Consider the following 12,995-nt stretch of genomic DNA (forward strand, 5'->3'; position numbering starts at 1 on the left):
AAACACATACACCTACACACTACAGAAATACAGAAAGTCTCTTAAACAAAATGGTACCTTTAGTATCCTCTGGATTATCTTCGAAGGTAACATTCCCCAGATGGAGAACAGCTGCCACAGTTGTGTAAATTGCTAGCCGCTCTTGGCTATTCAATCCAAAGTTGCCCAAAGCTTTGTCCATAATGGCAAAGTCCCTGACATCATCCAAGATGGGGTCCTTCAGTGCCCCCTTCTTCTGGTGACTCGAACTTTTTCTGTTAGCTGCCAAAGACTTTTCGGTATCTTTACTACAGAAGTACTGAGTACATCCTTTTCTTAAATACTGAAAAGGAAACATAGCGTGAATACTTAACTGTGCAACAAGTATCAATAGAAAGTTTATCTCAACATAGTAAACCACTGCATGTTTGCTAATTCACTATTGGCAGGTAGGTATTTCCAAATGACAAACCTTGTAGGAATATAACTTAGCAAGAATGTGAAGGATAAGTGCATTCTTTTGCTCTAAGACCTCAGCTTTGAAACATCATATATAAAAAACAAACAACATTTAACTAACAATTCATAAGTGGCTGTTTGTGAGAGTATGGTCTCTCAAGATCCTCCCATAGCTGACTTGAATGGCTCATTGCCGTGCACAGTGCATTGATCTCTTGCACAAGCCCTATCTCTTAACACTGGATGGAAAACTGTCCTGTTGGGTGTCCCCCAGGATGCCTACATGACCCGGAATACTTTTAACACATGGAGGCCGCCGTATATCCAAGCAGGAAATAGATACAGGAAAGTTAAGCATCCATGTCATAGAGTCATTGGGTACGCAGTGGAGGTGCCAAGCATGAGAGAGGGAGAGGCGCCCGCGAGGCGAGAGATAAGCTCTGACCTCTGGGGTCAATCTCAACAACAACATTGACGTATTCATGACATGGTCATGACGCCACTCTTCTACCGATCATGTAACGATCAGTATTATTGGTTGCCGCTCATTTGCTGCAACGCCATTAGTCAATTGTAGACCTAGTGATTGTGCCCCACGAGGAGCCCTGCATTCTCTTGCAAGGGTATTCACGTGAGGAAGTCCGTACATTGTGGTCGTATCCTTCTGTCTATTCGGCCAATAGATAGAACACCGTCCATTCCTCACCGTCAAGTTAAACTCAGCGTGTTTTCAATATACCAACGCTCGCCCAGAATCGCGATTGTGACTATATTGTTTAGAAGCCTCCTAGTGACATATCACCAGAGCGCAACAGACTGGTATCAGGTAACCCCCTGGTGACAAATTGAGATTGTCTGTGAGCGACCTAAAGTGAAATAAGGCAGTGCCACCGCCTAAGTAATCTGTGTGTGACTTTACCCCAGTGTACTGCATGGTATCATATAATCAGCCGCCACCAGCTGCCACTCACCAGCCGCCACTCACCAGCCGCCACTCAGACCAGAGCGTGTAGCCGCCATCTGCCCTGCCCTCACTGTACTAAGTGACGTCACCACCCGGCACCACCCTTACTCACCGCCAGTGCCATCAAGTGTGTGTGTGTGTCTGTCTGTTAAGCATACAGCACGCCCTCCTATGCGAGTACCCTCCATGTCAAATACGGTTTGTTGGGAAAGCCTGTCGTCAAGGGTCTCGCATCATAACGAGCGGAACTAGCTGTCAGGCTACCAACGAGTTTTTGCGTAAGTGTGCACTAGTGAGTGAGTGAATAAGAGAGGTAGCCATACCTGTAAGTACAAGATCTTGTTTCTTTATTATTGTGTCTGTCTGTGTTGATCTGAGGGATCAACCACAGTTCTCACCTTCTCATACCTGACACAGGTATAGGTGAAGATCTAGACACCCAACGGTGTATGCGTGTCAACCCGCTCTCGCACAAGACAGTACATATTATGACTATTGACTATATTGACTATAAGCAAGTGTGAGAATGGGTTGAACTGTGATACATGTGTCAGTAATGTGTCCACAATAAATGTTTATTGTCGCAATATTACTTGTTAAAAATTCACTAAAATTACAATATGTACAGTTTCACACACTATTTACACAATAAAACCCTGTATTACACACTCAGTACTTCAGAAGCGAGTAATAATCAACAAAGTAGTCCATGGTACACAGCGCGACTTCGCTCTCGTTGCACCAGGTACAGATAGATTTTCTCTTCCTGTTTCCTCGTTCCCGTGTGGTTGCAAATAACGCACTCATGTACACCCTTGGCTTTAGTACCTGTAGATGGTATGTAGCCAAGCTTGTAAAGCACAAGGTAGTCTTGAAAAGATTATAGGAAAAGATCAATTTATAAAGTAGTCTTGAAAAGATCGCTTTGTAAGGTCCCACGCAGGAAGAGATTCAGCCAGCCTCGAAGAGTGTCCGTCAGTCAAGAAGAGATTCAGCTATTCCTGAAAATATCTATGGAAAACACCATCATTGAAGCCACTAATACTGTTCATCTATGCTACTGGTATCAGATGCATCATCACTGAACGCAGAAAACGATTCATCAATCTACCATCTATATAAATTGGACACAGCATAGGTGGGCAAGGGTGGCGCTCAGAGCTACAACTGGATACGCTCGCTGTATGGTCCTCATAGGTGCTGTATCACTTACATCCGACCTGTGTGTTAGATCCTTATTGCACCTAGCTTCACCAATATTATGATTATGACCCTTATGTTCTTCGAACAATAAGGTTTGAATTTCACCGACAGAGTGCGATCTTTCAACACCGCGTCGGATAGGTGTTTGGGAGCCAGAGGCGCGTGCGCCACCCATGATTGCTCACTCAGTACTAACCCAGCCAGCAGCCCTAAAGCATTCTGGGAATTTTTTCCAAGATGGCTGCCTCTCACTGGAGGTCCTAAGATTCTATTTCGTACACAACCAACTGCGCACACATTTAGAATGGGTACGAAAAAATAAAAAAAAGAGTTTTCTCGGTTGGCGCAGTTTCCCACCGACCGAGAATACTCGGTTGGCGCAGTTTCCCACCGACCGAGAATACTCGGTTGGCGCAGTTTCCCACCGACCGAGAATACTCGGTTGGCGCAGTTTCCCACCGACCGAGAATACTCGGTTGGCGCAGTTTCCCACCGACCGAGAATACTCGGTTGGCGCAGTTTCCCACCGACCGAGAATACTTGGTTGGCGCAGTTCAGTGGTTAAGCCTTCAGCTCCAGGTGTCTTCAACACCGAATTGCCTATTATTCATTAAACTATAAATGTGATGAGGACCCTAGAAGTCCCTTAAAGCGTTTCAAGCACTGAGGAGATTCCAACGACCAACGTGGATCAGGACCAGGTGAGGCTAGTCTGAGAAGAGACCCTCAAGGACTCTAACTCGACCTTGCTCCCAGGCCCTGTACGGTTGCCCTCTTATTTTCTCTGCTGGATTCTGACATTTTCGTGAAGCGTCTGCCACATGTACATTGGTGACGTACGCATTGCAGTCGGGAAAGCAAAATAGAAAACCCCACACTGTTATGATTATAATTATAATGTTTAAGCATAAATAACATTATATAAAAATTATTTAGAATAGTATCCAATTGGGCAACAACAAATGCTACTTACATTGTACTGATCTGGAGTTCCAAGTTTTAGTTGCTGCTTTAACTGTTCTGGAGCACCCGCACAGAGCTGATAGAAAATGTGGTAGTTTCGCTCATGGGGCCCTTGAACTACAATGCGAGATTTCTCAAGAAGGTAGTGAGATATGAAACCTCCAACGACTGAATGTCTCTCATTAAAATGAATCTCAATAAACTTTCCAAACCGGGAACTATTGTTGTTGCGAGTTGTCTTAGCATTACCGAAGGATTCAAGAACAGGATTAGCTGAAACAAAGAGAATTGATAAAGAATGAAAATGTAATATTCTGCATCAGATATATTTCATTTCCAAGAACATCATTTGAGAATTTATAAAAATATATAAGCATTTAATTTAACAAAACCAAATAATATACAGAACAGATGTAAATACAGTACAGTAATAAACTTAAACAACAAACACACATTACTATTCTGTTTTCCATTTTCATGGATGAGAAGGATACAGACCACAAAAAAATGGAGTGATGAGAGTACTGAAACAAATTTGTTAGCTATTACTCAGTTGCTTCCCAAGTCATCCGCATACTGTATATGGTACATTCGGACCACAAAATGAACCAGGCTCTGTCAAACAGCTTCCTCGCCATAACATGTATCTTTACTAATTGTCCTCCCATGTAGAATTACGAAGGAAGACAGTGGAGAAACCTCAATTCCCCCTCTGAAAGGGGAAGAATTGAGGTTTCATGGAAGCATCACACTGCAAGTAAACCCCCAAGGAAGAGTCCCATCACAGAATTCCCAGGTGATGATATGATGAACTCCCAGTGTAATTAACAGCTGTCCAATTTCAAGGCCTACAACTTAAGGACACAGTCACCAGGTACTGTCAAGGGTATGGAACCACCCAAAAGGAAAAAGAACTGCACTGATGACTACTCCAAACAGTGCCAAAGAAGAAGACTCTCAAAGCCTTCAGTCATTGAGAATCCAACCCATCTTCCAAACAAAGACCCAAAGTCCATTCCATGCACCCGCCAAACTTCCTAAACGACTCACAACTGATGACGTTTGAACACTTTTGAAACAAGTGCTTCACTGACGAAATTTGTTCGAACCACGCTATAAATGCTTCACTCACGTACTACAAATACAAATAATCGCCAATAGAACCTAAACACCTACCTAACCTAATCTAACCAGTGCCTAAATATGTACAGTATGGTAATATAAAATAATATTAATATATATTTGAGAAAATTCCTGTTTTGAATGAACAGCATGTTAAAATTTATGAATGTGTCTTTGGGGTCAACTGCTGGATGGAATGGACTTGGTCTGAGGACGGGTTGGACAATCAGGGCTAGGAAAGAGAAGTTTGAAACAGAGCTGAAACAAAATATACAGGACATAGGCATGCAAATGATGGAGAACCATACACACAAAGTGAATGCTAAAGCATGACAACCCCAAGTGCAGGTGCAAAGTCTCAAACAAAAACATCAGAAGAAACCTGACAGAATTGGTATTTGAAAAGTTAACACAACTTTAGTGAGTAGGCACCAGACATTGAGAGAGCCAACATGTAGTAAACAACATTACTACATGCCAACATGTAGTCAACTGACAATATAGTGCCACTTTAATAGTTTCAGAACAATAACCATTTCCTTGTGAATCAAAAGTTTGGCTTATAACGGCATTGAAAATTAATTAAGTTTTTCTGTTTTGCATTACAAGCTGTCTCTCAGGGGTAGACTGAGACTTCTCTATTGTCTTGCCTCTTTATTTTACATGGCAAAACAATTAGCAAAGATACCCATCATGGAGAAAGAGCAGGTTGATACAGCCTGGCATATTACTCGTAATGATGTGCCATTTACATAGTACCTTGATTAATATTTTTATTATGAAATTTAATAAACTTGTTCCAACTCATGTTAACTGACAGATATGAAAATATGAATAACTGGACAATAAATATTAATGTATGCCTCTTTACAGATGTCACACTATATTCTCACATGGTAAAAGACACACACACACCTATACCTGATAGCAGCAGGAATAGCTGGATATCGATTATTAGTATTGCCAGTGTCAAGGAGAGGGAGCCTGTACTCAGTACTTAAGACTTGTATTATGCCAACTACTGATGGTCTAGTATCCTTGGGGAGCAACCCACAACAGTTGCCTACCTGTCAGGTATCTATTTTACTGCTAGGTGAACAGAGATACATTGACAGGAAACGTGCCCAACCATTTGTTCTGTTCGAGGTTTGAACCCAGGGGTCACTCAATTGTGAGTCAAGGACATAGACCACTGTGCTACAGGACTAACTTTCTCACGGTGAAGCTATGCACTGAGAACAATTTCCCAGCAATGAGACTGTCAACTTACACAAGATGTGACATGTTATGAAAGACATGTTCAATACATATTTGGAAACACACATCCAATCCATACTCACCATCCAGAATCTTTGCCTCTAGATGTCCAACTTTTGACCCCCAGGACTCGCAAAGATATCTTAAAATGTACTTAGTGGACTCTGTTTTTCCAGCTCCAGATTCTCCCGAGACAACGATGCTCTGAGATTGCTTCAACACTTTCATGTCACGAAAGGCTTTATCCGCTGCAAGACACAATGAATTTTGAACTGTTTAAATCTGTATAATAAACTCTTAAGAAAATACATACATATAAAACATACAAACAAAGCACTAACATGAGTGAATAATCGAGATAACTATCAATATCTCAATTATTCACTTGTGCCTTTTATTATTATTCAACTTTACCTTAGGACTCTAAAAGTAATTAATTTATATAAAATACATAAACAAAAGATTGATATAGTTACCCAGCTGTAGAGATAAGGTTACATAAATGATAAAAGTGCAATGAGCAGCTGATCACCTACTCATTGCTTGATAAAAATGATAATTGTGATAATGATTGATAAAAAATATAAAGTTATTTATTAACAAACACCTTATGTGGGGTTTGAAACCTAAAAATTATTCTATGGCAGTACTCTAGGATTTCTATGATATACAGTACAGTGGAACCTCGGGTAACAAATGTCCCCCTTTACAAAATTTTTCGGTTACGAGTTCAATTTCTTTGTAAAATTTGAATCGGTTTACGAGCTTTGCCTCGCTTTGTGAGTTTGTTGATACACGAATGGGTCGACCGAGTGCGTGGTTCCTGGTGGAACGGGCGACCGCGCTTCAGTTTACAAGTGTCTCCCGTCTAGTGACGATCGCACTTGAATTCTTTGTAAAGAATTTCATTGTTTTTCAGCTTTTTTTTGTTTCTAAAAATAAAAGTAATTATTATATATCATGTCATGGGTCATGGTATATAAGGTATATCATGGTATATCATGACCATGGATCATGGTAAGAAACTCAGTGGTAAGGTTCAACCTAAGAAAACACATGTGAGGATGACCATAGAGGAAAAGCAAGTCTCTATGGAAAGGTTCTTAGTGAGACAAACAAGCAGTGAGCCACAACTAGGTCCTATTGGTATGCAGCAGAATGTAGGAGAGAGTGTACCCCAGAGAAGTCATCACTGCCTGATGTTATAATGGAAGGGAACTTCCCTTCCATACACTAACACCTATCCTCCTCCCCCCCCCCCTCTTCACCATCTTTCATATGCCAACAAGAGTCATCAATAAAGGTAAGCTATAACTTGTACATACTATAGTACAAAGTATTTGTGTGTAGTATGTATGAAATATATTTTATTAAAGTTAATATTTTTTGGGAGTGTGGAACGGATTCAATTAACAATTTCTTATGGGTAAATTTGTTTTAGGTTGTGAATTTTCGGTTTACGAACCGTCTCTGGAAACGGATTAAATTAAAAACCAAGGTACCACTGTACTTCAAAAATATTAAGAAAGTAGTACTGTACTGTATTTGCTGGTATGCAAGCTGCACCTATTTTGTGAGGATATTTTGTGAAAGAAAAAATTAGGCATGATTTACCACACATTTATTGAAAAGTGACCTTAGTGGAATTTTGTAGAGAAAATCATATGACTTTTTGCTAGTAAATACAATATACTGTATATAGTATATTAGGTTAGTGATGGACCAAAAGTATGAGTCCTATCCACTAGCAAATATGGATAGTAGCCAGTCAAGGGACGTATTTCCCAGTCCCTATGCCTGGTGTTCAGCCTATGTGCCTAGGCAGCCAAAAATTATATATATATATATATATGCCTACTTATCTGGCAGCATCTGGAAAGATGTTGACAAAATTTCTTTGCCTGTAGCTTACCAATTGCGAAGACATGAGGTGGCATTTGTCCCAAGGATTTGCCCTGGTATTTCTTAATGGTATCCAATGCGTAAAGTTTTGGAATATCGATGTAGGGATTCACTGCTATGAGGATATTTGCCACATATGTCTGAAATAATATTTAACAATGCATAAATATTTTTATTTAAATTAAATCAGTAAATAAATATACCCGGTACATATCAAGCTACTGTACATCTCACATTCCTTCTAACTTCTCAACATAGCCATTTATTCCTTCTACACATTAATACTACTACAGTACTGTACATGTATATTCCGGCTTGTATTACCAACTTTATCTAAGAATATCGGCCTCATATTTAATCAGTGACTGACTCTGTTGTTTATATGCACCAATTTTTTTTGTGTGAAGTGACATCTATTTCGTTATATTCAAAGAATCCACTTCCCTGTCCAACAATTAACAGTTCGTTACAACTTTGCAAGGTTACACAGTTCAAAGAAGATGTTTGTTTAAGCATGTACAGCACCAGTACTATAATTATAACAATACTGTATGTTTTGATTGAAGGTAATCAAAAGTGGTATACTGATCATCATCATTTTGTAATACAGACACATGGAGTAATGAGTACAAGAGGGGGGGGATTGATTGATTAATTTTGTTGGAGACAACAAGCCTGTTTATGTATACTGTTCATACATACACACATACATACATACATACATACATACATACATACATACATACATACATACATACATACATACATACAGTACATACACACACACCCTCAATTATAGACCTGTGTCATTAACAAGTGTATTAGTCAAAATATTGGAAAAAATAATAAAAACTAAATGGGTAGAACACCTGGAGAGAAATGATATAATATCAAACAGACAGTATGGTTTTCAATCTGGAAGATCCCGTGTACAGTATCGAATTTAATCAGTTTCTATGATCGAGCCACAGAGATTCTATAGGAAAAAGATGGTTGGGTTGACTGCATCTATCTGGATCTAAAAAGGCTTTCGACAGAGTTCCACATAAGAGGTTGTTCTGGAAACGGGAAAATATTGAAGTGAGAGGTAAACTTCTAACATGGATGAAAAATTATCTGATAGAAAAATGAGGGCAGTAATCAGAGGCAATGTATCGGACTGGAGAAACGTCACAAGTGGAGTACCACAGGGTTCAGTTCTTGCACAGTGATGTTCATTGTCTACATAAATGATCTACCAGATGGAATACAGAATTATATGAACATGTTTGCTGATGATGCTAAGATAATAGGAAGGATAAGAAACTTAGATGATTGTCATGCCCTTCAAGAAGACCTGGACAAAAGTATATGGAGCACCACTTGACAAATGGAATTTAACGTGAATAAATGCCATGTTATGGAATGTGGAATAGGAGAACGTAGACCCCACACAGCCTATAAATTACGTGAGAAATCTTTAAAGAATTTTGATAAAGAAAGGGATCTAGGGGAAGTTCTAGATAGAAAACTATCACCTGAGGACCACATAAAGAACGTTGTGCGAGGAGCCTATGCTATGCTTTCTAACTTCAGAATTGCTTTTAAATACATGGATGGGGAAATACTAAAGAAATTGTTCACAACTTTTGTTAGGCCAAAGCTAGAATATGCAGTGGTTGTGTGGTGCCCATATCTTAAGGAGTACATACACAAATTGGAAAAGGTGCAAAGACATGCTACTAAGTGGCTCCCAGAACTGAAGGACAAGAGCTACAAGGAGAGGTTAGAGGCATTAAATATGCCAAAACTTCTAGACAGAAGAAAAAGAGGTGATATGATCACTACTCACAAAATAGTAACAGGAATTGATAAAATTGATAGGGAAGATTTCCTGAGACCTGGAACTTCAAGAACAAGAGGTCATAGACTTAAACTAACTAAACAAAAATGCTGAAGAAATATAAGAAAATTCACTTTCGTAAACAGAGTGGTAGACGGTTGGAACAAGTTAAGTGAGAAGGTGGTGGAGGCCAAAAAGTAGTTTCAAAGCGTTATATGACAGAGTGCTGGGAAGACGGGACACCACGAGTGTAGCTCTCATCCTGTAACTACACTTGGGTAATTACCAGTTGATTGACAGTTGAGAGGCAGGACCAAAGAACCAGAGCTCAACCCCTGCAAGTACAACCGAGTACTTGAGGCTTGTATAGAGGTAAACCAGCTCCCCCCCCCCACCAGGTCAAACTATTGACCCTTCCTAGGATGCAACCCTGCAACTGTTGCCTAACTTCTGGGTACCAATATACCCAAAAGTTAGGCAACTATATTCACCTATGTTGCCTAGGTGAATAAAAGCATTAGGTGAAAGGAAATGTGCCCAATCATTTGTTAAACTTTGATTTTTAGCTATTTATTGTAGCAATTCCACCTTTCACAAAACTTCCTAAGGTATTGATTGTAACCAAGACTACTGAAATTATCCTTTAGCATCAAGATGTGTGCGTATAAATTTAGGAGCAGTTGCACTTATTACTTTATGCATCACTCAATATAACTCCACCTTCCCCTCCACCCAGTGATTTGTTAAATTTCTGTATTTGTAAAATCTTCACATCCCAGTAGCAACAGGGGTCTTCCTTGTATTACCCATACATGGTTTGATAATTTCACACTGATAGATACATGTTTCCCATAGATATTATAGACACTGCAAATTAAAGAAATGTGAAACCTTTAAATTATCAGATTGGAGGATGCACAATGAAGCCACATCAACATAATGTATCAATGATAAAACAGTAGGAGCCGTGAGGAGGATTCCAACCCGCACACTTGGTACTCAGTCGAATTCCAGGTTGTATTGCTTCTGACCATGTCATGGTGTAGTGGTGTAGGGCATGGGCTTGGGAGTACCAAGTGTGTGGGTTTGAATGTTCCTCATGGTTCCTACTGATTTTCTCATATTGGTGGATATATAATTATTGTATACATGCACTGTAACCATACTCAATTCTTGTGGTTACACTATACGGGTATTGGTATAAAAAATTTACATCCTCCAATAAGATAACTTTAACTTAACTCCTATCATTGCAAAAATACTCTATTGTACAACAGTTACATTTAGAAGTAAATTTAATCAGATCAAACACCGCTTCTCTATTTACCAAAGTATTTCACCACTTTTAACCGCTAAACTGCACAAAACGTCATATGAAGTATGACATTGAGCTCAGTTTTTCAAATTTTCTGAAACTCTTTCAAATGTTTTGTGCATAATCTACTAGGCAAATGCTCCAACTTTGTCTAAATGACACCAGTGAAACTTGAAAAACAAGAAAATAAAAAATAATTATAAAATTGAATATTAAAAACTTCCTATTTTGAAATCGGCTGCAAAAATATAAAATATCACCAATTGTTTATTTGGTGTTATTATGCTCTCAGAATAGCATATGATATTCATTTTCATATATTTAGAATATAGGTTTTCAGTATAGTTTGCTGTAAAAAAAAATTGTCAATATGGCATTTGAAATATGCGCAAATTTAGACAACAAAAATTTATAACTCCAAAAGTTGAGAGTTTATGAAAAATCAATTCTATAGGGATTGTAGAATAGACAGCTGTGCTATATATAAAAATATAGTGAGAATAGCATCTGGCAATGTACATGGAGTTCTAGACCTACCGGGGACCACGAGCCAGAACTTGGCCCTCTTCCCTCAGAGAGGCGCAAGGAGCACCACTATGTCTGCTATCAACCGGGTCAGGCATCCAGAAAGATAGCCTCCCCAAAACACCCCCCTCCCCCATTCTGGTAAGAAATGCTATCAAACGCCGAACAAAAGGATAGAACTCTCCACGAAAAAAGACGATCAAATGAGCATGATGGCATCTCGTTACCAACACGCCACCGTCTGTGCAACCCCCACCCTGGGAGGGGGAAGGGGGGAGCCTCCTATGTTGGGAGCCCCCAACATAGGAGGAAAACCTAAAAACCTTAAAAAAAAAAAAATCCCCTAAAAAAATATGTTTTTGGACATTGTTGAAAGTACCAGTAACTGATAACTTTGGGCAATGTATTATATGATATATAACAAAATAGAGCATAATAACATACTTACTCATTATTATTTGTGTTATTTTTGTAGACACTTCTTACTACTAATCTTGTTCTTTGTGCGTCGGACAGGTGCTTGCATCTCTCTATTATTATTGCATTATCCATCAGTTCCAGCTAACAGGAACTGTTCTCCTTATCAACAAAATGTTCTTTTCTTTTTAAATAATTGTCTAAAATCAATTTCTGAAAATATTTTAATGAAATTTTCACAACGCTGAAGTCAATAAGTTGGAGATTTATTTAACATTTTTAAGTAATTTTTACGTAATTCAAATATTTTTCAAATTATACCCCCTTATGCTGAGCAGTTTAAGGATTAATTACTGAACTACCTTAATCCAATACCACATGCTTTGTCCACAGGAACAAATAACTTCAGATAGTCCAAAAGTTGTCTTCAAACAAATTACACATGTATAAAATTTTCATTGTCTTTATCTGTCAAGTAAGAGAAATCATATACAATATGATATACGTTCTTGGAGCGAGACGTGAACCCAACCATAGGTGATGTAAAAAGGGATTTCGATGTTGATTCAAAATATAACTTATTTAAAAATATTTTAAGCAAAGCACAGGAACGTAGTATACCATACAAATTGAATAGATCGAATAATAATAATCTGAAATGGATAAAGTATCTGAAGAACTTTATATTGCAGGTATAAAGAGAGCTTGGTACAAAAGGATTGGGAATGGGGATAGTCAGTTCAGAACAAGAATTCGTCCAACTGGTTAGAAATGTTAAAAGGAGAGATAAGGAGGGCAAAAAAAAAAAAATGAAGTTCGCATAGCAGGGCAAATCCTAAATTTTTTTTCAGTTAAAAAAATTTTTAGTTGAACAGAGATTAGGAAAACAATAGGTCCTTTAAACACTGAGACAGGTCGTATAACTGATAATGACAGAGATGAGTAGTATTTTTAATAAATAATTTATCTCTGTATTTACTAAAGGGGAACTTAACATTATGCCTTCAACCAAACAAGTCTATGTGGGTGGGGAAGAGGATAGAGTGATTAGTTTAGCAGTTACCACA

The 12,995-nt window shown here is 38.6% G+C and overlaps 1 protein-coding gene across 14 annotated transcripts in view; it reads right to left on the reverse strand.

The window, feature by feature from the left end:
- Positions 1-12,995, reverse strand: part of jar (Myosin heavy chain 95F jaguar) — a 371,085-nt gene that overhangs the window by 239,892 nt on the left and 118,198 nt on the right. For 8 of the 14 annotated variants that reach the window (XM_069332235.1, XM_069332234.1, XM_069332236.1 and 5 more), the window contains 4 exons: positions 7,860-7,989; positions 6,031-6,195; positions 3,579-3,841; positions 58-322 (listed from right to left, as the gene is read on the reverse strand). The exons of the other annotated variants lie outside the window; for them this stretch is intronic. In XM_069332235.1, the coding sequence (XP_069188336.1) occupies positions 58-322; positions 3,579-3,841; positions 6,031-6,195; positions 7,860-7,989 (823 nt within the window). The remainder of the gene's footprint in view (positions 1-57; positions 323-3,578; positions 3,842-6,030; positions 6,196-7,859; positions 7,990-12,995) is intronic. 14 annotated transcript variants of the gene reach the window in all.

This window comes from Procambarus clarkii, chromosome 27, assembly GCF_040958095.1.
Source record: "Procambarus clarkii isolate CNS0578487 chromosome 27, FALCON_Pclarkii_2.0, whole genome shotgun sequence".
In the NCBI taxonomy this organism is placed as follows: domain Eukaryota; kingdom Metazoa; phylum Arthropoda; class Malacostraca; order Decapoda; family Cambaridae; genus Procambarus; species Procambarus clarkii.